The 21,752-nt window shown below is 46.8% G+C and overlaps 1 protein-coding gene across 1 annotated transcript; it reads left to right on the top strand.

Moving 5' to 3' along the window:
• The first annotated feature begins 9,680 nt into the window (after positions 1-9,680).
• Positions 9,681-20,099, top strand: ZSCAN22 (zinc finger and SCAN domain containing 22). The gene is made up of 3 exons (XM_056136383.1): positions 9,681-9,821; positions 16,091-16,534; positions 17,978-20,099. The coding sequence occupies exons 2-3, from the start codon at positions 16,141-16,143 to the stop codon at positions 19,057-19,059; spliced, it is 1,476 nt and encodes a 491-aa protein (XP_055992358.1). The 5' UTR covers positions 9,681-9,821; positions 16,091-16,140; the 3' UTR covers positions 19,060-20,099.
• The last annotated feature ends 1,653 nt before the right edge of the window (positions 20,100-21,752 follow it).

The following is a 21,752-nucleotide window of genomic DNA, read 5'->3' as shown; positions in this document are numbered from 1 at the left end:
GATACAGCCTCTATGAAGAGCAAGTTATCCTATGCCGTCAAAATTACAAACACAAAATCTTTGTCTGAACCTATTTCTCAGAAAGAATCCTATAGATATATTTTATTTATCATTTTCTCTGGGCTGGAGCTATAGCACAGCGGTAGGACGTTTGCTTTGCGTGCAGCTGGCCTGGCCGAGCCAGGTTCAATTCCTCCGCCCCTCTCGGAGAGCCTGGCAAGCTACCAAGAGTATCTCGCCCGCACGGCAAAGCCTGGCAAGCTACCCGTGATGTATTCAATATGCCAAACACAGTAACAATAAGTCTCACGATGGAGACGTTACTGGACCCACTCGAGCAAATCGATGAACAACGGAAGGACCGTGATCGTGATCATTTTCTCTATGGTAATGATTTCAGACTGGAAATTTGGAAATAAACCACTGTCTGCACCTTGTGATTTGTGATTGACTAGCTGACTTGTGGTGGACTGGAGATCTGCACAGCCTTAAAATTGCAAACAGTCATTGGATCAGAGAGTATAGTACAGGGGTTAAGGTGTTTTCTATTCCAGTTCTGTCCTGGGTACCACATTTTATGGTCCCTCAAGCACCATCACTAGTGACCCCTGAGCACCTCCAGGTATAACTCAACCCACCCACCAGAAAAATGGGGACTGTATGTACTAATGTGTATCTTGGAAAGAACTTCAAGCACATTGTTAAGTAAAAAGGCATAACGGCATCTTATACCTTGTTTCCATTGTAAAAAATAAACTTACACATAAATACTCTGAAAGGGGGCAAAGTAACCTGCATACTAGTTTTGGAGTTAAGGAACAAGCTTTATTATATCTTTTGATATTTTTAAATTTTGGAAAATGTAAAAATATTACTAGTTTCACTTAATCACTTGACACGAACAGTTTGAGACTCTTCGTGTTCCTGGAGCGAGCAGACACCATTGGGCTACACTGGCATGTGACAGGGATGAATGGAGATGTTACTGGCGCCTGCTTGAGCAAATTGATGTGTAATGGGATGTCAAGTGATCAAGTGATTTTTAAATTTTGAAAAATGTAAAAATATTACTAGTTTAAAAAAATAAAATTTTAACTCTTTCAAATTAAAGTTTGACCATTTGTTTTATTTTTTACTTTTGTTCATATACTCTTACACTGTTGCACTGCACTCTTCTCCTGTTGTTCATCGATTTGCTCGAGCGGGCATCAGTAATGTCTCACAACAAATTGAGAGACTTGTTACTGTTTTTGGCATATCGAGTACTTCACGGGTAGCTTGCCAGGCTTTGCCGTGCAAGCGAGATACTCTCGGTAGCTTGCTGGGCTCAAACCCGGGTTGGCTGCATGCAAGACAAACATCCTACCCACTGTGCTATCACTCCAGCCCATTCTTACACTAAAATGTCTATGTAACTGTTTTTTGGCCAAGGCTGGAGCCATAGTACAACAGGTAGGGACTTACCTTGTATGCTGCAAACCTGAATTTAATCTCCAGCATCCCATATGGTCCCCCGCACATAACCATGAGTTAATTCCTGAGTGCAGAGCCAGGAATAACCCCTAAGCAGGTGTGGACCCAACCCCCTGCCCCCACAAAAAAAAAAGTTTCAATACCATTATAGAAAGCTATTTTACAGTATTCATCTAAAGGTAATAAGGGAAGGTAGTTGGCTGGAGATTATTTTCCCCCTGCTTTCCACCTTGTGATCAGCTATTGGGAATGGATAAGGTAACAGAATGTCACTCAGTATTCACACAGACTTAGTCATGGATGAAATATCGTACACCACATTGTGACTTTAGGGAAAGTAATTTGTAACACACAGGGCCTATTCATAAATTTTTTAATGGAGTCCCGTGATACACAGAAAAATAGACACACCAGCCTTGAAAGACCCTCAGCAACCTACTAGATGGCCCTAAGCCTCTGAGCACCACTTCAGTGGCAAAGACAACCTGCACTGCAGGGTAGGAGCAGCCAGTGCATCCTCCACAATACAGAGAATCACCCAACCACCCAAAAAGGGTCCCCTTGAGAGCCCTGCACCGCCCCCCCCCCCCCGAAATCCTCCATTACAATTTTTGATGCTGAGGTACCATTCCAGTTTATGTCAACTCTAGATGGGAATGCAATGTATGTTTTAATAAGTTGAGGCTTGAATAAAATGAAAAACGGGCAAGAGAAAGACCTCAGTTGAGGTCTTGGCAAGCAAGGACAAGGAACAGGGTTAGTCTTCTGCACGACATAGTCTCCCTGAACATCACCGGAACGATTCCACTAGGTTCCCACAAACAAAACAAGAAATAAGAAAAAAGGTATGGTCCAGAGAGATGGGATATCTTGCCTTACACACAGCCAACTTGGGATCAATCCCTGGCATTGCACAGGGTCTCCAAGCCCTACCAAGAGTGAGCCCTGGGCACCATCAGGTGTGGCACAAAATACAAAAAGAAAAAAGAAAACACAAGGGTAGTCATTGCTGGGAGGGTTAAAACTTGGAACTGCGGAGGTGATGATGTGGTTTCATTGTCTTTTTCCTGCCGTGTGGTTGCTCTTAGGGAACAATTGATGAAGGATTTACAGGATATACCGTTTCCGTGACGAAATCCCCAGGCAATCTATATAAATATACATGTGTGTAAGTGTATGCGTAGTACTGAAAAAACAAAGCACACAGGCCGAGAATCCGGATTCCATTCTTCCGTCCCTCTCAGAGAGCCCGGTAAGCTACCGAGAGTATCCCCCGCTCAGGGCAGAGCCTGGCAAGCTCCCCGTGGGGTACTGGATATGCCAAAAACAGTAACAAGACTCACAATGGAGACGTTACTGGTGCCCTCTAGGGCAAATCGGTGAACAAAGGGAGGACAGTGCTAGGACAGTGCTACAGTGCATGAGAGTGCCCCGAGCGGCTCTCTCCCAGAGCGCTGCCGAGAACAGGGCAGCTGCGCCGGCAGGGGCGCTGGGAGTTGAAGTCCCGGGAGGACGGAGGCCGGAAGTGCCGAGGCTGAGCTGGGAGAAGGCCCCGCGGGGCGGGGCGGGGGACTCCGTGTCACTCCGGAGACGTTGCGGCCGCGAGCGGTGGAGAGGGTGACGTGGGCAAGCAGGTGAGGGGAGGCCCATCTGTCCCAGGGTGTGCAGGTGCCGGGCACGTTCCACCGGTGTGTCCAAGTGTCACCGCAGAGCTGCTCCTGCGCCCCCCGGCCCCGCTCGCCGCTGCCAGAAACTTCCTTTCCTGCTCGGGACTTTTTCCCGTCAGGGGCGTCTCATACTTCTTTAAGGTTTGTTTTGGCCGGTCCGTTTTCCCCCGTTGTTCCAGCCCTTCCGTGCTTGCCATGGATGGATTCTTAGTCCGTTTTCACCAGGCGGCGGTGAGGCTTACTCGCGGTTCGCCCAACGCAGGCTGCTGTGGCCTCTCTGGATCAGGACTCTGTGACAGCTCTAGTGTGGGCAGGCGAGGCTGCGAAGGGCCCGGAGGGCGTGCTAGGTCTGTGTGTCTGAGTCACTGTGTATCTTTGTGTCTGTCTCTGAGTATGTCTGTCACTGTGTGTATCTCTGACTTTGTGCCCCTGTCTCTGTATGTGTTTGTGTATGTGTCTCTGTTTCTGTCGTTTTTGTTTTGGGGCCACACAGGGCTTACTCCTCGCTCTGCATTCAGGAACTACCTTCAGGCAACCATATGGGATGCCTGGAACTGAATCAGGGTTGTCTGTGGGAAGCAAGCCCCTGACTCGCTACAGTTTCTCCCCAACCCCTTTATGTGTATCTTTGTCTCTGTATGTTTGAGTCACTGTGTGAATCTGTATCTTTGTATGTGTCTCTCTCTATGACTGTGTGTCTGAGTCACTGTTGTCTGTGTATGTGTCTGTCTCAGTGTGTTTCTGTGTGTCACTGTGTCTAAGTCACTGTATATCTGTATGTGTGTCTAAGTCACCATGTGTGTCTGTGTGTTTGTGTCCATCCCACAGTATCTTGGCTCTGACCATACCTGCTCTCTGCTGCTTCTGCTGCTGTCTATTCTCACCCATTAGTACTTCATTTTCCCGAATCCCAGTCCTGAGCCCTGATTGTACTGAAGCCAAGAGCCTGAAGCTTCGCCACAATGTGGGACTAGATGGAGCAAGGCAGTGGATCTGAAAAAAAGATTCATCCCTGTAAGAGTGAAGGATGGATTACCCCACTTTATAGATGCTGCTGTTCTGGCATAGTCATCAGCCCACCTGCAGTGACCCAAGGGTCTCCTTGGTGTGTTCGGGGCCCATCACTGTCACCCTGACCAGCTGACAGCAATGGATGTATGAAGAAATGAGTGGTTGGTAGTCAGTAGCCATTTATTAAGTCTCACAGCGTTTGAAGGGGGTAGCAGTTACACATAGGTGTGGTTCAATATTATCATAACAATAAACAGATGTATAAGGCCCTTCCTTCAGGGGAAGTTCTAGAATAATCACCCAAGGATAGAATCTCATTTAGAAGTTTAGCACTCTAGATCCCTACTAGGAGATCTGCCCAAGGGTGGAATTCCATCTAAGGGTATATTGCTTTCTTCTTTCCTTAACTAGTAATTCATTTAAACAGTCATCTTAAATTTACTTCTTAGTAATATTTCTAGTCATTTTGTATGGACACAATAAGATATTAAGTTTAAACGGTAGCTCTTCCTGGGTGTATCTCACTATATATCCCAGACTACAGTCCTCAGGCCAGGTTAGTCTTTCCTAACCCCAGAAAAGTCCTGCTTCAATTATTACTTTTTGGGTCATGTCAGAGTTTGTTCCATGACAGTGCTCTTAACTTATTATACTTTTTATGGTGATTAGCCTTTTTGATGCCAGGTTAGCTTGCAGCTTGCCCAGAGTCCATCCTTATCCCTTGCCAGGACCCTCCTTTTGGGGTGTTGGGAACCAAGGGCAACTGAGGCATAAGTCAGGTAAATATGAGGGATGCCCAGGAGTAAATATTATTCAGAGTCAGTTAACTCCCATGTTACAAAAGCATAGCATTAACTGTCTTTCTCCTGTGTGTACAAAAAGGACATTGCACTAAAATAAACTATGCAAAGGGCATAGGGAAAGAGTAGAGAAATATTTCACTTACATGTAAAAAATCCAGAGCCCTCAGAAGAATTTGATTTTACAGGTTACAGGATCTGATTTGGGGATACAAGTAATTAACAGATAGGGGAAGCAGGCATAAAGGAGAAGTTAAAGAGAAACACAAAGGATTAGGAGTGCCTGATGGAATTGGGTGTGCCTTGGGAGCGCTGTGGTGGGAATAATTCAATAAACCTAAACTCCCTGCCGGTGGAGCAAGTACAAACCAATGTTATCTAACAACAGATAGAAAACCAAGACCTCCAAGCACTGGAGTGATAGCCCAGCAGATGGGGATGCATGCAGTCAATGAAGGTTTGATCCCCTGCATCCCATATGGTCCCTCAACCCCTGCCAGGAGTGATCCTTGAGCACTGCCAGGTATGGCCCAAAAATTATTTTTTAATTAAAACAAACCACAATACCTCCGGGGACCATGAAATAGTACAATTATTAAGGCATATGCCTAGCAAGCTATACCTGACAAAGGTTCAATTCTTGGCAGCATTTTGTCCCCAAAGCATCACCAGGTATGTCCTGGATAACTGTGAGCACCAGCATGTATGGCCCTGAAGACCCCAAGTATTGCCAGCATGGCCTGAGAAGCATCGTGTTCTTGGGCCTTTGTGTTGAATACCAGATCAAGAATTACCAGTGGGAGTTCTGTGCCTCTGCCTTAGTCCCACCACTTTGTTCACTTTGTCATTCTCTATCTTGGGGCTTATAGTCTCCTTGGATGAGACTGTATACCAGGGAGGTCTAGACTATAGGGGCCACACCGTGTTTCAGTAAATATACAAGGAAAGGGTCATAGGAGAACCTGGCATGTGCATGGGCAGATACCCAGGAGATATTAAAGGGAAATGAGTAAATGGTGGCACTAGCAGTTTCTACATGAAGATAAGTGCTTTGGACATTAGGAATGCAAAGTGAGGGGCCAAAGAGAAAGTACAGTGGGTAGAGCATTTGCCTTGCAAGCAGCTGATCCCTGGGATCCCATATGATCCCCTTAGCACCAGGAGTGATTCCTGAGTGTAGAGCCAGGAGGAACCTCTGAGCATCCCTGGCTGTAGCCAAAAATGAAACAAACAAAACCAGCCAAGTGAGAGGCCAGAGTCTAGGGATTAAGGTGCATACACAGTTCAATCATTGTCACCACAAGTCGTCAGACATCACTGGGTGTAGCTTTGAATTGTCTCTAGTAATCCATGACACCTCAGAGCCTGAGCAGCACTACACTTTAGATCCTCTAAGTGCCTCCTGGGAGGCCACCCTGCCAAAAGCAGAAATAGAAAGTGAAGGGTTGGGATAGGAGTGCATTTCATATGAAGTCCTGGGTCAGTCCTGGTACCTCATAGTTATCCAAGTACCACTGAGAGTGACCCCTTGAGCACTGAGCTGACGGTAGCCCCCAAGTACCACTGGGTGTGGCCTCAAAACAAAAGAAAATTAATTTGAAAAGCAAATTGTTACAAAATCAATCTTTTTTGGGGGGTATGGGGAGGCCACAGGGTATACCTGCCATGCTTTGGGCTTACTCCTGGCTCTGTGCTTAGGGATCACTCCTGACAGGGGTTGGCTAGAGGGGCTATCAAAGGCTTATGTGGTGTCAGAGATCTAACAGGGTTTTCCCGGTGCACAGCAAGTGCTTTACTATACTATCTCTCTGGCTCTATCCATGTGTATCTTATACCAAATGTTAGTGTTGTAAAGAGCTCCCCAGATCCTGCATAGAGACAGGAAAACAGTGAGTACTGGCTGTAAGAGGTAGACATTAGACCTCAGGGTTTGGTCATAAATGTCATCACTGTTAAGTCAAAAAATTTGCTAAATTACATTATCAAAAGGAAACCTGTGGGGTTGGAGAGATAGTATAGTGGGTAGGGTGCATGCCTTGCACAAGGACACCTGGGTTCCATCCCCAGTACCCCATATCATCCCCTGAGCACCACCAGCAGTAATTCCTGAACACAGAGCCAGTAGTAACTCCAGAGCACTTCCAGGTGTAGTCCCAAAACAACAAAAAGGAAACCTGTGTAGGTATCCATGTATTAATAGAGTATTCCTTTAACTTCCTCCCCTGCACCTTTGCTATAAATATCCATTTGATCATGTTATATTTCTAATTGAGCCCACTTCTATACTAAGATTTTTTTGCCCTACTGCAATAGTCTGGTTATTTTTTTTTAACTTCCCTTTTTTTCCCTTTTTATTGTTGGCACAGTGACCAGATGTCACACATACTTGGTTGTGTTATTCACACACTAGATTGTGGTGCTCTCTGGTGGTTGTACATTTGGTTGTAGGGGTCACACATTTTAGTTTCAGTGTTGGCACACATTTGGTTGTCGTGTGCTGGAGACCATACCCTTTTTTGTATCACTGGGGATCCAAATGGCTGTATCATCATAATCATACTTGGGTTATGTGGAGTAGTGCTGGGAATTGAACTTGCAGCCTTACACGTAGAGGGCAGGCATTTTGCCACTGAGCTATTTACCTCAGGCATACTGTTAAACATTTTCTATTATTTGTTGGGGGTGGCTATCCCAGCTGTTGCTCAGGAGGCTGAGGGATCCTGCCAAATATTTTTGGCCAACCAGGCTAGGCCTTGATCCCCTATCATGTGGGGGATCAAGGATGTAGTGTGCTTGCCCCATGTGCTGAGGATTACTAGCAGAGCTTCACGACCTCAAGGGCCACACCTGCTGGTGCGTGGGGTCCTCAAGAGCATCTTGTGGTACTGGAGATCAAACTGAAATTTGCCACATGCAGGGCATACACCTTAACCCTTCTTTTTTTGGTGGGAAGCTGGAGATTGTGTTTTTTGACTACACCCAATAGTGCTTAAGACTTACTCCTGGTTTTGTACTTAAGGATCATGCTGACGGTGCTTGAGAGACCATATGTGTTAGGAGATTGAACCCAGGTCAGCCCCATTCAAGACCTGCTACTCATCCACTATACTATCCCATCAGCCCTAGCTCTATTTTTTTTTTTTGGTATAAGTTTTTGGATCACAACCATTGGTGCTTGGGAGTTGCTCGTAGTATTTCAGTACTTAGGGAACCAAGAATTAAATCTAGGATTCCCACATGCAAAGCTTCTTGAGGCACTTTCCCAGCCCTGCAAATTTTTCTTAATAAAATCTGTTTTAATCACTTTAACTCTTGATCATTTCTAAATAATTTGAAAGGTGGGGTGGTTTGGACACACCCTATTATGCTCAGGGGCTATTCCTGACTCTGTGCACAGGACACCCTGGCAGTGCTTGGAGGACTATGTTTGGTACTAAGCATCTCACTGGGGTGGGTTGTATTCAAGGGAAGCACCTTCCCTCCTGCACTCTCTCTCCAGCCCTACATAAATTTCTAACAACATGCAAACCCTCTGTAAGCCTCCAGATTCCCCAACTGAATGGTCCTGTAGCCAAGGCAGCTGGCAGTAGGCAGAGCACATGGGTCTTTCCCCCAGGAGCCTTGAGTATGGGGTTCACAAGTGCTCAGTCTGGCTCCAGGCCAAGGCCTGAGGAAATGCAGGGGACATGGTCAGAAGATGTCTCTTTTTCCCTCCTTGGTCATGAGTCTGGGGCACTGCCATCCTCTGTCCAGGGTTCCCAATGGGAGACTCCTGTTCAGTCTCTCACACACCTTCATACAATGTTGCACACACTCACATATCACAGAATCACACCCACCATCACACTAACAACACTATAATCAATCTGGAATCTTCGTGCTGTTATCAGAACATCCCTGTCACCACCATCTCTGCCTCATAAGTTTTGCGTGAAGACTACATGAGCACCACATATGGTGACTTAACTCAGGTCACACAGACGTCCACGCGTGGTTACAGAACGAGCAACCTCGGAGTTACACCCCACAGGCTGGAGAAACCAGGGTCACTGATCCACACACACCACACACGCGACCCTTTCCACACCCCAATCAGCATCTTCCCCCAGACGCGCCATCGGGCCGCCTCCAGCACAGCCTGCTGCCTCTCCAGCCCCGAGTGGCGCTGGACAAGGCCACCTGTGCCCGAGGCCGGGCGCTCGTCCTGCTGGGAGTTGTAGTCCAGGTGGTCGCAAGTCGCAAGTCGCGTGAGAGTGTGCCGCGAGCTTGCTGGGAATCGCAGTCCGGAGCCGGCGCGGAGCCCGCGTCCCTGGCGCCCTCGCCTCAGCTCCCGAAAGCGCCCGGCTGGGGCTCCTCGGCCGCGGCTCGAGCGGTGCGGGTGCGGGATGTGCGGCACCGTCTCGCGTGCTGGCGGTGAACTGAGCGTGGGCTCTGAGGTCTGAGTGCGGGTCCGGTCGGTCCGATGGAACCCACGGACCGAGTGCCTGACGGGCGGCGCGGGATGGGCTGGCGCTCCGACCAACGCAGCCCCTCCGCCGCCTCGCCCTCCGCTCCCTGAGATCGCGCCGCAGACGGCTTTCCGGGGGGCGGCCGTGTGGCTGCCGGGTTCCAGCCGGCAGGGGGTGCAGCGAGGAGGAGCGAGGAGCCCGCGCTCATCCAGGGCCCGGCTGCTTACTCCGAGCGGGCCGGAACCGGCAGATCGGCAGTTCCCCGAGCTCTGACAAGAATTCGTTCTTTGCGGAGGCAATGGTGTGACCACTTCCGGACATGCCCCTCAGCGCCCCGGGTGACCCACGGTCCGGCTGCCTGTTTGCGGGCCGCCGGGCCGGCCTGACCTGAGGGCCAGCGTCTCCCTCAGCAGCGGGTGGAGGTAGGATGCGATCCTCATGGCTGCTTGTTAGCGCCAACGGCCTTCCCGGACCAGTGTTGAGGTGGTGAATCGAGGAACGTTGTGCGTGGGTCTCAGAAACTGGCCTGGGGGCGGGGAGTTTCTTAGAAAGGTAGATTCGAGGTACAGAGAGGAGTTGGGGAGCTGTGCCCATGTGTGATGACCAGCTCCACCTTTTTAGGCCTTCCATTTATTTACTCAGTACCAGTTTACACTGCACCTGCGCTCAGTGCGGATCCTGGTGTTGTGAGTTTCAGATCCCCACTTGCAGGGAGACCGAGGCCACACAAAAGCAAAGGAACTATTGCTAGCTCGAGCTAGGGTCCGAGTTTCATCCAATGCAGTGGAGTCTTGATAAGGACCCTGACTCCAAATCACAAGCAGTTTATGTGGGGTTCAGAGTTAAGAGCGGTTTATATACTGGTCTGTTTTAGCATTGGCCTTATTACACCAGCTGTCAGCAGTAACAGTTTGGGGTTCTTTCCATGAAGGGTGCAGCGAGGCCTCATGACTGGCCAGATCCAACTGCCCAGTTTCTTATCTAGGTGAATTATTCAATTAAGAGTTTATCAGAAACTGCAAGTCCTGCCTCGGGAATAGAAACTGAGGCCTAGTTGAGACTGAATGTTAGCTGCAACTTGTCATGGCATCAGTTTTGCCCTCACACTGGGTGCTGTGACTCTAACATGCCTACTTTCTCTGGAGAAGCACCCTCCATACTCAAAAGGACACTCACTGAACTTGGTCCCAGATGCTGGGACAACTTCTGGAGAAAACAGCAGTTGAGGTGAGGCCTGGGAGACTAGGATTGATTTACTAGCCGCAGAGGGGGTTTTGGACAAGGGACACAAACTGAAAGGAATGTGGGTAACAAGAGCAAGGGGACAAGAGACTCAAATGTATTTTAGAGTTAGCAGCTAGAACACAGCTTGCCAAAGATTGCCAGCTGCCACTGAATGGTATTAGGTTTGGGGCTTGTTTTATTAACACTTCTCCCTCTGCCCTAGGCCATGGCTCCTCATATTTTTTTGTTTTCTCTATTTTTGTCTAGAGGGGACTTTAAGGGAATTTAAGCAAGTGGGTATCAGGACTGACACAGAAGAGAAAGAAAAGGAGAAGGGAGATAAACAATATTGTTGGGAGTTGTGGGTCTGTTGAATGTTATTCTGGATATTTCATATCAGTGAGACTATTCTCTGTGAACTATTATTGTGTCTGGCTTCTTCCATACTGTTTTCAGAGTTCGTGATTTAGCATAATCAGTACTTTATCCCAATTTATGAATAATAATATTCTGTCATAAGTTTTATAGCATTTTGCCCATTCATTATTTGATGGTCACTTGAGTTTGCCTCTGCTTTTTGGCTGTTAATATCATATGTTTCTGTGAACATTTGTGTACAAGTTTTTATGTGGACACTAGTCTTCATTTCCCCTGGGTATGAGCCTAGAAATAAATTTCTGGGTCAGATAGTAATGCCATGTGTAATAGAGGAGCTGCCAGACTATTTTTTTTGGGGGGGTCACACCTAGTGATACTCAGGGGTTACTCCTGGCTCTGCACTCAGGAATTACTCCTGGTGGTGCTGAGGGGACCATATGGGATGCCGGGGATTGAACCCAGGTCGGCCGCATGCAAGGAAAATGCCCTTCCCACTGTACTATCATTCCCACCCACGCCAGACTATTTTTTACAGTAGCTATACCATCTTACATTCCCTACTCATAGTTTCCTTCTCCGTAACGAAGTTCTATTTTGTTTTCTATATATCTATAATATATAATCGATATATAATCTATATATTATAATATATAATTTATATATAGTATATATCATTTTATTTTATTAATTTTTTATTTGTATATAATTTATATATTATATAATCTATATATTATAATATAGAATTGATGCACAGCGGGTAGGGTGTTTGCCTTGCACGCAGCCAACCCAGGTTCGATTCCTCCATCCCTCTCAGAGAGCCCAGCAAGCTACCGAGAGTGTCTCGTCCGCACAGCAGAGCCCGCACAGCAAGTTCCCCGTGGCGTATTTGATATGCCAAAAACAGTAACAACAAGTCTCACAATGGAGACGTTACTGGTGCCTACTCGATTAAATTAATGACCGGGAGGACAGTGCATTTATCTATAATGCGGTTTCATTTTCTATATACCTATGACAACAGTTATGTCTTTTAACTGTTCTAGCAAGTGTAAGAAAATATTTCATTATAGGGCTTTATTTTGTTTTTTTCCTAGGAAAATGGGGGAGACCGCACCCAGCAGTGCTTGGGAATTACTGCCTGGTGCTTAAGGGACCATGTACTGGGACCAGACCAGGGACTGAGTGATAATACAGCATGTAGGGAACTTGACTTGCATGAGGCCAACACAGATTCGTTTCCCAGCACCCTAAATGATCCCCGAGCCCTACCATGAATGATCCCTGATCACAGAGCTAGGAGTAAGCCCTGAGCACCTTGAGAGTGGCCTAGAAACCAAGAAAGAGAGAGAGAAAGAAAAAAACAAAAACAGGAACAGAGGCTGGGGAGATACTACAATGGATAAAGCTTGCACATGCCCGACCCAAGTTCTATCCCCTGGCATCCTATATGGTTCCACAAGGACTGCCTGTAATTCCTGTGTGCAGAGCCAGGAGTAACCCCTGAGTACCACAAGGAGTACCAAAAATTTAATAGGGGGGCTGGAGAGATAGTACAGTGGGTAGGGTGTTTGTCTTGCCCCACCTCCATCTCTGGCATCCCATATGGTTCCATGATCACCAGCAATAATCTCTGAGTGCAGTCACAGGAATTACCCCTAATCATGGCCAGATGCAGCTCAAAAACAAAAACAAAAAGCAGGGATCATCAAATAGAAGGCAAGTGCCTTAACCCCTGCACTATTTCTTTTTTGTTTGTTTTGTGGTCACACCAACGATGCCCAGGACCTACTCCTTGTTCTGTGCTCTGGGATTACTCCTGGCAGAGTCTGGGGAGGTAGGCAATACAGGTTGCTGTTGATTGGACCTGGGTCAGCTGCATGCAAGACAAGCACTCTACCCATTGTTCTACCCTCTGTACTATCTCTCTAGCCCATCCGCTATGCCATTTCTCTAATCCCTCATAGTGGTTTGGTTTTTTTGTTTTGTTTTGTTTTGGTTTTTTTTGCCTTTTTGGGTCACACCCGGTGATGCACAGGGGTTACTCCTGGCTCTGCACTCAGGAGTTACTCCTGGCGGTACTCAGGGGACCATATGGGATGCTGGGAATCGAACTCATGTGAGCTGCGTGCAAGGCAAATGCCCTACCCGCTGTGCTATCTCTCCAGCCCCCTCATAGTGTGTTTTTATTGTTGTTGTTGTTGTTTCATTTTTTTAAGGGTGGAATAGAGTTGGGCCATTCAGACAATACTCCGGGGCTATTTCTGGCTCTGTGCTCAGGGATCACTCTTGGTGGTTTTCACTCTTGGAAAGATTATCTGGGGGATCTAAAAGAGAAAGTTACATGCAGGGCAAGTACCTTATTGACTTTCTGTCTAGGCCTCTCCCCATTGTAGTTTTGATTTGCATTTCTTTATTTGTTAATAATATTTAGCATCTTTTTTTTTCTTTTTCGGCAAACCCACAGTGTTCTGGGCTTATTCCCAGTTCTGAGCTCAGGGATCACTCCTGGTTGGACTCAGGGGACCATATGAGGTGCCAGGGATTGAACCTGGGTCAGCCATATGCAAGGCAAGTTCCTCACCCATTGTACTATCTCTCCATTCCCTGTTTAGCATCTTTTCATCTATTGGTTGGCCATTTGTATGCATATTCTTCTTGGAGAAATGTCTAGTGGATCCTTTGCACATATTTTAATTGAGTAACTTAGCTTTTGGGGGAGGTGGATGTTGGTGGTGGTGTAGTGGGGCCACACGCAGTAGTGCTCAGGCTTTGCTCCAGGGTCTGTGCTCAGGGATCACTTCTAGCAGGTTTGGGGACCATATAGGTTGCTGGGGATGGAATCTGGGTCAGCTGCGTGTGAGGCAGATGCCCTACTCGCTGTATTATCACTCAGGCCTAGGCTACTTCACTTTTTATTACAAAGTTGTTCCTGATATAGGTCCTTTATCAGATACGCGATTTGCAAATATTTTCTTCCATTCTGTGTAATGCCCTTTCACTTTCTTTTTTTGTTAGGGCTACATCCTGCATTGTTCATGGTTTACTTCTGGCTTTGTAGTCAGGAATCACTTTTTTTTTTTTTTTTTTTTTTTTTTTGCTTTTTGGGTCACACCTGTAGTTGCACAGGGGTTACTGCTGGCTGTGCATTCAGGAATTACTTCTGGCGGTGCTTGGGAGACCATATGGGATGCTGGGAATTGAACCCAGGTCAGCCATGTGCAAGGCAAACGCCCTACCTGCTGTACTATCGCTCCAGCCCCTCAGGAATCACTCTTGGTGGGCTCAGGAGACCATATAGGGTACTGGGGATCAATCTGAGTCAGCTGTATGTACAGGCAGGTAACACAACCACTGTACTGTTGACTCCAGATCCCATTTTGTGAACTTAACAGTAATCGACAGTCAAAAGTGAGTTAGAAAACCCCATGGGCGGGGTGAGGTGAGGTGCACGGGGAGATAGTACAGCGGGTACACTTGCCTTGCATGTGGTTGACCCAGGTTTGATTCCAGGCATTCCATACATTCCCCTGGGCACTTCCAGGGGTGATTCCTGAGTGCAGAGCTAGAATAACCCCTGAGCATCACTGAATATGGTCCAAAAAACAATAAGAAAATAAAACCCCAGTGTCAGAGAAAGAACAACAGTTAAGGCAGAGTTCTGTCCTTAAAGTTCCTTACCTCAGTTCCATCCCTGGCACCCCATGTGATCCCCCATCTCTTAGAGAAGTGATCTCTAAGCACCACCAGGTGTGACCCAAAAAAAGAAAAAAAACAATTATTTTTTAATAAAGAAATCTGAATTCTAAGGACAACAGAGCTATTTTACAGTGGGTAAATACAAATAAATTTACAACTATTTTACACTTGCCTTACACATGGCCAATCTGAATTCAATCCCCGGCACCCCATATGGTCCCCTGAGCCTGTCAGGAGTGATCCCCTTAGCTCAGAGCCGGGAGTAAACCCTGAGCATAGCCGAATGTGGCACAGAAACAAAAAGAAATTTCAGAGTTCTAAATAATTTACAGGTGAGGAAGAAACTACAACAGAAATTAAGGGGGGGGTTGTTTTAGGGTCATACTCCTCTGGTACTTGAGGGCTATTTCCAGTTCAGTCACTGGGGATGCTCAGGGAGCATCCAGTGCCAGGGATTGATGCCTAGCCTCTACGTGCAATACATGCATGCTAAACCTTTGAGCTGTCTTTCCACCCCCTAGACAAAAAAAAAAAATTGAACCAAATATTTAATGAAGATATAATAAAACTTGAGAGTGTGCAGGAGCCTGGAGAGATAGTACCGAGGATAGTACATTTGCCTTGCACACTGCTGATCCTGGTTTGATCCCTAGCACCCCATATAATCCCCAAGTCCTACCAAGAATAGTCTCTGAGCACAGAACCAGGAGTAAGGCCTGTGCACGTTGACCAGGTATTCCCCATTAAAAAAAGAAAAGGAAAACAAAACCTTGAGGGCATGCAGCTAAAGCTGTATTTAGAGGAAAATATATGAAAAGAAAAAAAGTTGCCATAGAGACAGTTTAACTGGCTAGATCACATCCTTTCCTTGCAGGACAATCTGGCACCTTGTACTTCTTGAGTAGTGCTAGAAATGAGCACTTGGCTAGAAATAGCCCCAGAAGACCAATTGGTGTGGTTCTAAAACCAAACCAATAAAAGAGGAAAGACTGAAAGCTGTGATACTAGTATCCATCTCAGAAGCTACAAAATAGATAGCAACTACAAAATAGATAGCACTTGGCTTTGGGCTATGCATACCTTAAACAGACTCCAGTAGGGTCAGGCTGCCTTGGTTTCTAACTGAGCAACCACCCATCCCTTCACTTTTAGGAAATTTTTCTTCTTCTATGTCTCTTTTTGTAACCATAAAATGGGAAGAAAATTCTACCTCCTGAGTTTAGTTTGAATTTTAAAATTGTTGCTGCTTGCTAGTATTTAAAACAGTGGGTGCTATCATGATTATTTTGATAATTTGTGTCATTGTGAAGAGTGACTCACATCTCATATGTCCCTGCTCTATGAAGGAGGGCCCCAGGTTTCACATGATGACCAAGTTCTGATCCTCCTACAGACCCAGTTCCCAGACTCCATCTTGTGTCTTGCCTGGAGTGCTACTGCCCAATGGCCATTCCCAAGAGCCCCCTGAGCACAGTGCCTGGGACACAGGATGACTTCCTACGAGTGAAGGTGGAGGATGAAGAGACTGACTGTCCCCGTGTCCAGGAATTTAGCTACACTGCCCACCCTGAGTCTGCACGTCAGCGCTTCCGGCACTTCCGTTTTGAAGAGGCATCCAGTCCACATGATGCACTTGCCCAGCTCTGGAAACTATGCCGCCAGTGGTTGCAGCCAGAGATGCACTCTAAGGAGCAGATTCTGGAGCTTCTCGTGCTGGAGCAGTTCTTGGGGGCACTGCCCCCTGTGATCCAGTCCTGGGTGGGGTCCCAGTGCCCCAAGAGCAGTGAGGAGGCTGTCTTGATGGTGGAAGATGTGACTCAGGTTCTGGATAAGAAAGGTGAGGAGAGCAGGGGTTCGATCTAGACTAGAATGTGGGGACGCAGCCTTCAGATTTGTTTTGTCACAAATTCTCATGTTTTTCCCTCTTCCAGACTTTGTTTTGATTGCTGATGACCAAGTAGGGAGGCTTCATGGTTAGTTCCAGACTCTTTTCTCTCATTCTGTTTCTCATTTGGCTTTCTTTACATCAGCTTCATCCTTAAGCAGCTTTTCAAGATTGGCAGAGCAACCTCAGGCTTGTGGATTTTTTAATGTAGACACCCCAGAGAAGAAGAGAGTGCATGACTTTCAGGCTGAGCTTGCTGCACTGGTTGGATCTAAACCAGCTAGTATCAGGAAAGGCCTTCATTCTGGTGTAGGTGTGAGAAATAGAACCCAGGTATCCCTATGTATCCTCTCTGAGCCCCTTTGTACTGGCCTCTGATAACGCAATATATCAAACCTTAGCCTCATACCAGTGGGCAAGGTGTTTGCCTTACACGTGGACAAACTTGGTTTGATCTCCAGCACCCTGTATATGTTTCCCTGAACCTACCAGTAGTAGTCTTTGAGCTCAGAGCCAGGCATAAGCCCTGAGTTCCACTGAATGTGACACCCTCCCAAAAAGATAAAAAGCTGTTCCCAGGTCAGAAGATCATACCACACATATGGTCCAGCCATGGAGGACCCAGAGCTAAATCAATTCAGAGTGAAATGTTCATAGTGAAATGTGGACTGAAGCAGTGAAATGTTCATAGTGAAATGTGGACTGAAGCAATAATACAGTAAAAATACAGCTGCCTTGCACTTGTCTAATCTGGGTTGGATCCCTAACACCCTATGTGATCCCCTGAGCACCACCAAGAGTGATACCTGAGCACTGAGCTAGTAGTACAGAAGTAAGCCCTGAGCACTACTAGGTTATAGCAAAAAAAAAAAAAAAAAAAAAAAAAAGTGTGAACAGTCCTCCTGATAGGGTCTACCCTGCCTTGGTTTGACCTAATGGTAGCAGGTGTTGGGGTGAGCATGCCTGGTTAGGAAGAACATGGAACTGGAAAGAGAAGAATCTCCAAGGAGCTGGGGTCTGTCAAGAGGGAGCAAGTACACAGCACCTGGCACAAACAACCCACACCACCCCATATCTTCCTCTCTCTTTTGCCCTACCCTTATTCTTATCAGTTCACACTAGAGTTTTCATTTTGACACTTAAGTCAAAATCAGGAGCCTTGAAGAATGAAGCATTTGGGGAGAGGAGGGGGGGAATAGGAACCTGTAATTTCATATGGGAGGGGGGTCCAGAAAGTCCTGTGCCCTTTTGTCATCCCATCCCGGATTGCAAATGAGAAACTTTCCTTTGGAATAGGTGAAATATTAGGAGTGGTCCACATTTTCCATATGTCGAAAAACCAGGAGAAGGTCTAGTTTGGAGAGAATGGTCATGCTGTGGTTTGGATTGTTTCAGGATGGGAACCGGAAGCTGAACTGTCAAAGGCAAACTACAAGCAGAGTGATTCAGAAGAGTCAGAGCCTTCAGACAGGGCCACTGAAACCCTTGTGGGAGGTGTTTGCCTGGGACCTGCCTTTGGTAATTCCTGCAAATCTGAGGGCAGCTCAGAGAGGCAGGTGGGAGTCGCAGGGGTTATCTGGACTAATTCTGTTGCCCAAGAAATAGATCTCGGGGAAACATCAGTAGTGCTTCACAAGGATACCCCTCCAGAGCAACCCTGCTATGAATCAAGTGCCTTGGGGAACATTCCCAATGTGTGGACAAACTTCACCTCCCCAGACAACACTCCTCCAGAAGAGAAATTTAATCCATTGGAGGGTTATGGGACAGAACTACCATGTCTGTATTCTGGGAGGAAGTCCTCCAAGTGTGCCCAGTGTGGGAAAACATTCCAAAGCCCCTTGACCCTGGAGGCACACCAGAAGAGCCATTCCAGGAAGACACCTTATTCTTGTAGTGAGTGTGGAAAAGCCTTCAGCCGTAGTACACACCTAGCCCAGCACCTGGTTGTGCACACAGGGGCAAAGCCCCACGAGTGTAAGGAGTGTGGCAAGGCCTTCAGCCGGGTCACCCACCTAACTCAACACCAGAGGATCCACACTGGGGAGAAGCCCTATAAGTGTGGGGAATGTGGCAAAACTTTCAGCCGCAGCACTCACCTCACCCAGCATCAGCGGGTGCACACTGGGGAGCGACCCTACGAGTGCGAGGAGTGTGGCAAGGCCTTCAGTCAGAGTACCCACCTTACTCAACACCAGCGCATCCACACCGGGGAGAAGCCCTACAAGTGTGATGCATGCGGGAGAGCCTTCAGTGACTGCTCAGCACTCATCCGACACTTGAGAACCCACTCAGGAGAGAAGCCATATCAGTGTAAGATGTGTCCGAAGGCCTTTGCACAGAGTTCTTCCCTCATTGAGCATCAGAGAATCCACACTGGGGAAAAGCCCTACAAATGCAGTGACTGTGGGAAGGCCTTCAGCCGCAGCTCAGCACTCATGGTTCACCTGAGGGTCCATATCACAGTCCTTCAGTAACAAGAGATAGCCTTGGGCACCACACTGTCCCTCCTCAGATGTCCAACATCTATGAATCCTGAGTTCCACGAGTACCAAAAACAGGATAATAACAACATATAAAGAATAAGACAGATTTTGGGGGGTGGGAGTGATAGCAGAGCAGTAGGGCGTTTGCCTTGCACACAGCCAACCTGACCAACCCAGGTTCAATTCCTCTGCCCCTCTTGGAGAGCACGGCAAGCTACCGAGAGTATCTTGCCAACACGGCGAAGCCTGGCAAGCTACCCATGACGTATTCGATATGCCAAACACAACAACAAGTCTCACAATGGAGACATTACTGGGCCCGCTCGAGCAAATCAATGAACAACAGGAGGACAGTGACAGTGACCCTGACAATTGATCTTTAACTGGAAATTGCAGCCTTTATTCCTGTCAGTGTTCTGGCCTTGACACCCGTTTTTTTTTTTTTATAATCCATTCACATGTGAATCATTTAGTCATCCTCACTGTCAATATCTCACCCTCTTTTTCTCTGTATTTGAGCATTTTTCCAAGGTCAGTAAGAGAGATCACAAAACTAACCAAGGAGAGAAGTTGTCAAGTAGAGGCGAAACACAGATTTTGTCACACATAATGTAGACAAGAGGGGCTGAAAGAGAAGGTGACAAGTGCAGGGAAAACTCCACTAAGAGACATTCTCAGTTAAGTGATCAAACAAACCTAAGCCTAAAGCCATACTATAGAGTTTCATTCTTCCCCAGGGCTGCTCTCGGGACCTCAGATTAGTGGCTCCCCTGAACTTTGAAGATCTGATAATTTTTAAGGCAGAAAAAGACTTGGTCTATGCTACATGTGATCCAGGACTTGACTGACTTCTTCCTGTCTTCATCTTTTCTCTAACCCCCACTCTCCTGATACCTGTCACAGAATAGTTCATGCCTCTATCCCCTGGTGCACTGAGCATCTCTAGTACCTACTTTGTCACGAGATGTGTGCCCAAGTTTATCTAAAGGGAAAGGAAGTCAGAGAGAATAAAGGTTTTTCTTAATGCTGCACATGTGCTTTCAGTCTGCCAAATAATTACAATGCATCATCTTATTTGATCCTCAAACAATTCTCTGAGGGAATGCAGCCATCTCTTTCATAAAGGAGGGGACAAGGGATCAGAGATAGGCCAAGTTTGCACTGGCAGGGACTGGAAGTACTGGAATTTAAAAACACACCCAAATTTGTTCTCAGTTTCAGTAAGTTTGAGTAAACACAAGAAATCAAGTGAGACAAATACAAACATTAAATTTCTCTTCAACCCAGAGATACACCTGGGTCCAAAGAGAATATAGCGGGTAGGGTGCTTGTCTTGAACATGGCATGTGGCTGACCCGGGTTCAATCACGGGCATCCCATATGGTTCCCCAAGTACCACCAGGAGTGATTCCTGAGTGCAGAGCCAGGAGGAACCCCAACCCAAAAAGACACACCTAAAATAGCCATGGGGAAGTTGAGGGCAAAGGAATATAAAGAGATATAAATTGTAGCTATTTACTGAAAAAAGTCAGCAAAGCTGTATGTATTTCATATAAAATAGTGTTAATGCAAGAAGGCATTATTAGGGGCTGGAATGATAGCACAGTGGGTAGGGCGTTTGCCTTGCATGTGGCCGACCCGGGTTCAATTTCCAGCATCCCATATGGTCCCCGGAGCACCGCCAGGAGTAACTCCCAAGTGCTTGAGCCAGGAGTAACCCCTGTGCATCACCGGGTATGACCCAAAAAAGAAAAAAAAAGAAGGCATTTTTAGGATCATTTGTTTGTTGGTAATGTTTGGGATTTTGGAAAACACTTGGCAGTGATCAGAACTTACTCCTGGCTCTGGCTCTGCACTCAGGAATCATCTTGGCAGTGCTCAGAGAACCATATGGGGTGTCAGGGATTGAACCCTGCCTGCCGCATGCAAGGCAAGCCCTTACCTGCTGTATAATCACTCTGGCCCCAGAATCACTATTTTTTATAAAAGGAACAACTAATAGTTTGAAACCAAGCAGGTCATGCTACTATTCATGTGGAAAAAAATAACAATGAGAGGGGCTGGAGCAATAGCACAGCGAGTAGGGCGTCTGCCTTGCAGGCGGCCGACCCAGGTTCGATTCCCAGCATCCCATATGGTCCCCTGAGCACCGCCAGGAGTGATTCCTGAGTGCAGAGCCAGGAGTAACCCCTGTGCATCACCAGGTGTGACCCAAAAAGCAAAAAATAAATAACAATATGAAACTGATTAAATCACCAATGTAATTAAAATTCTAGTCACTTTGGTTCACACCTCTCAGTGCTTGGGGACTATTTCCAGTTTTGTTTAGAGATTGTTCCCTGCAATGCTCAAGAGACTATGTGGTGCTGGAGATTGAACCTGGCCTCCCGTATGCAAAGCATGCACTCAGCCCACTGAGCTCCTCAGCCCACTGAGCTCTCTCTGGCTCTCTATCCATGTTCTTTAGGATAGTGGCAGAAACAATATGTAAAGAAACAAATGGCCAGAAACTTCACATTTAGCAAAAAATATGAAAGCTCATTGAACCTGAGGAGATAGCTCAAAGGGCTGAAGTGGATGTTTTGCCTTGTGGAAGTCCAGATTCAATTCCTAACCACCAAGTGTAGCCCCTGAGCATAGTTGGGTGTGGGCCAAACCCTCTCCCCAAAATAAACTTATTAAAC

This window comes from Sorex fumeus, unplaced genomic scaffold (assembly GCF_029834395.1).
Source record: "Sorex fumeus unplaced genomic scaffold, SorFum_2.1 ptg000122l, whole genome shotgun sequence".
Taxonomy (NCBI): Eukaryota; Metazoa; Chordata; class Mammalia; order Eulipotyphla; family Soricidae; genus Sorex; species Sorex fumeus.
The sequence above is the reverse complement of the archived record's forward strand: the minus strand, read 5'-3'. Positions and strand labels throughout refer to the sequence as shown.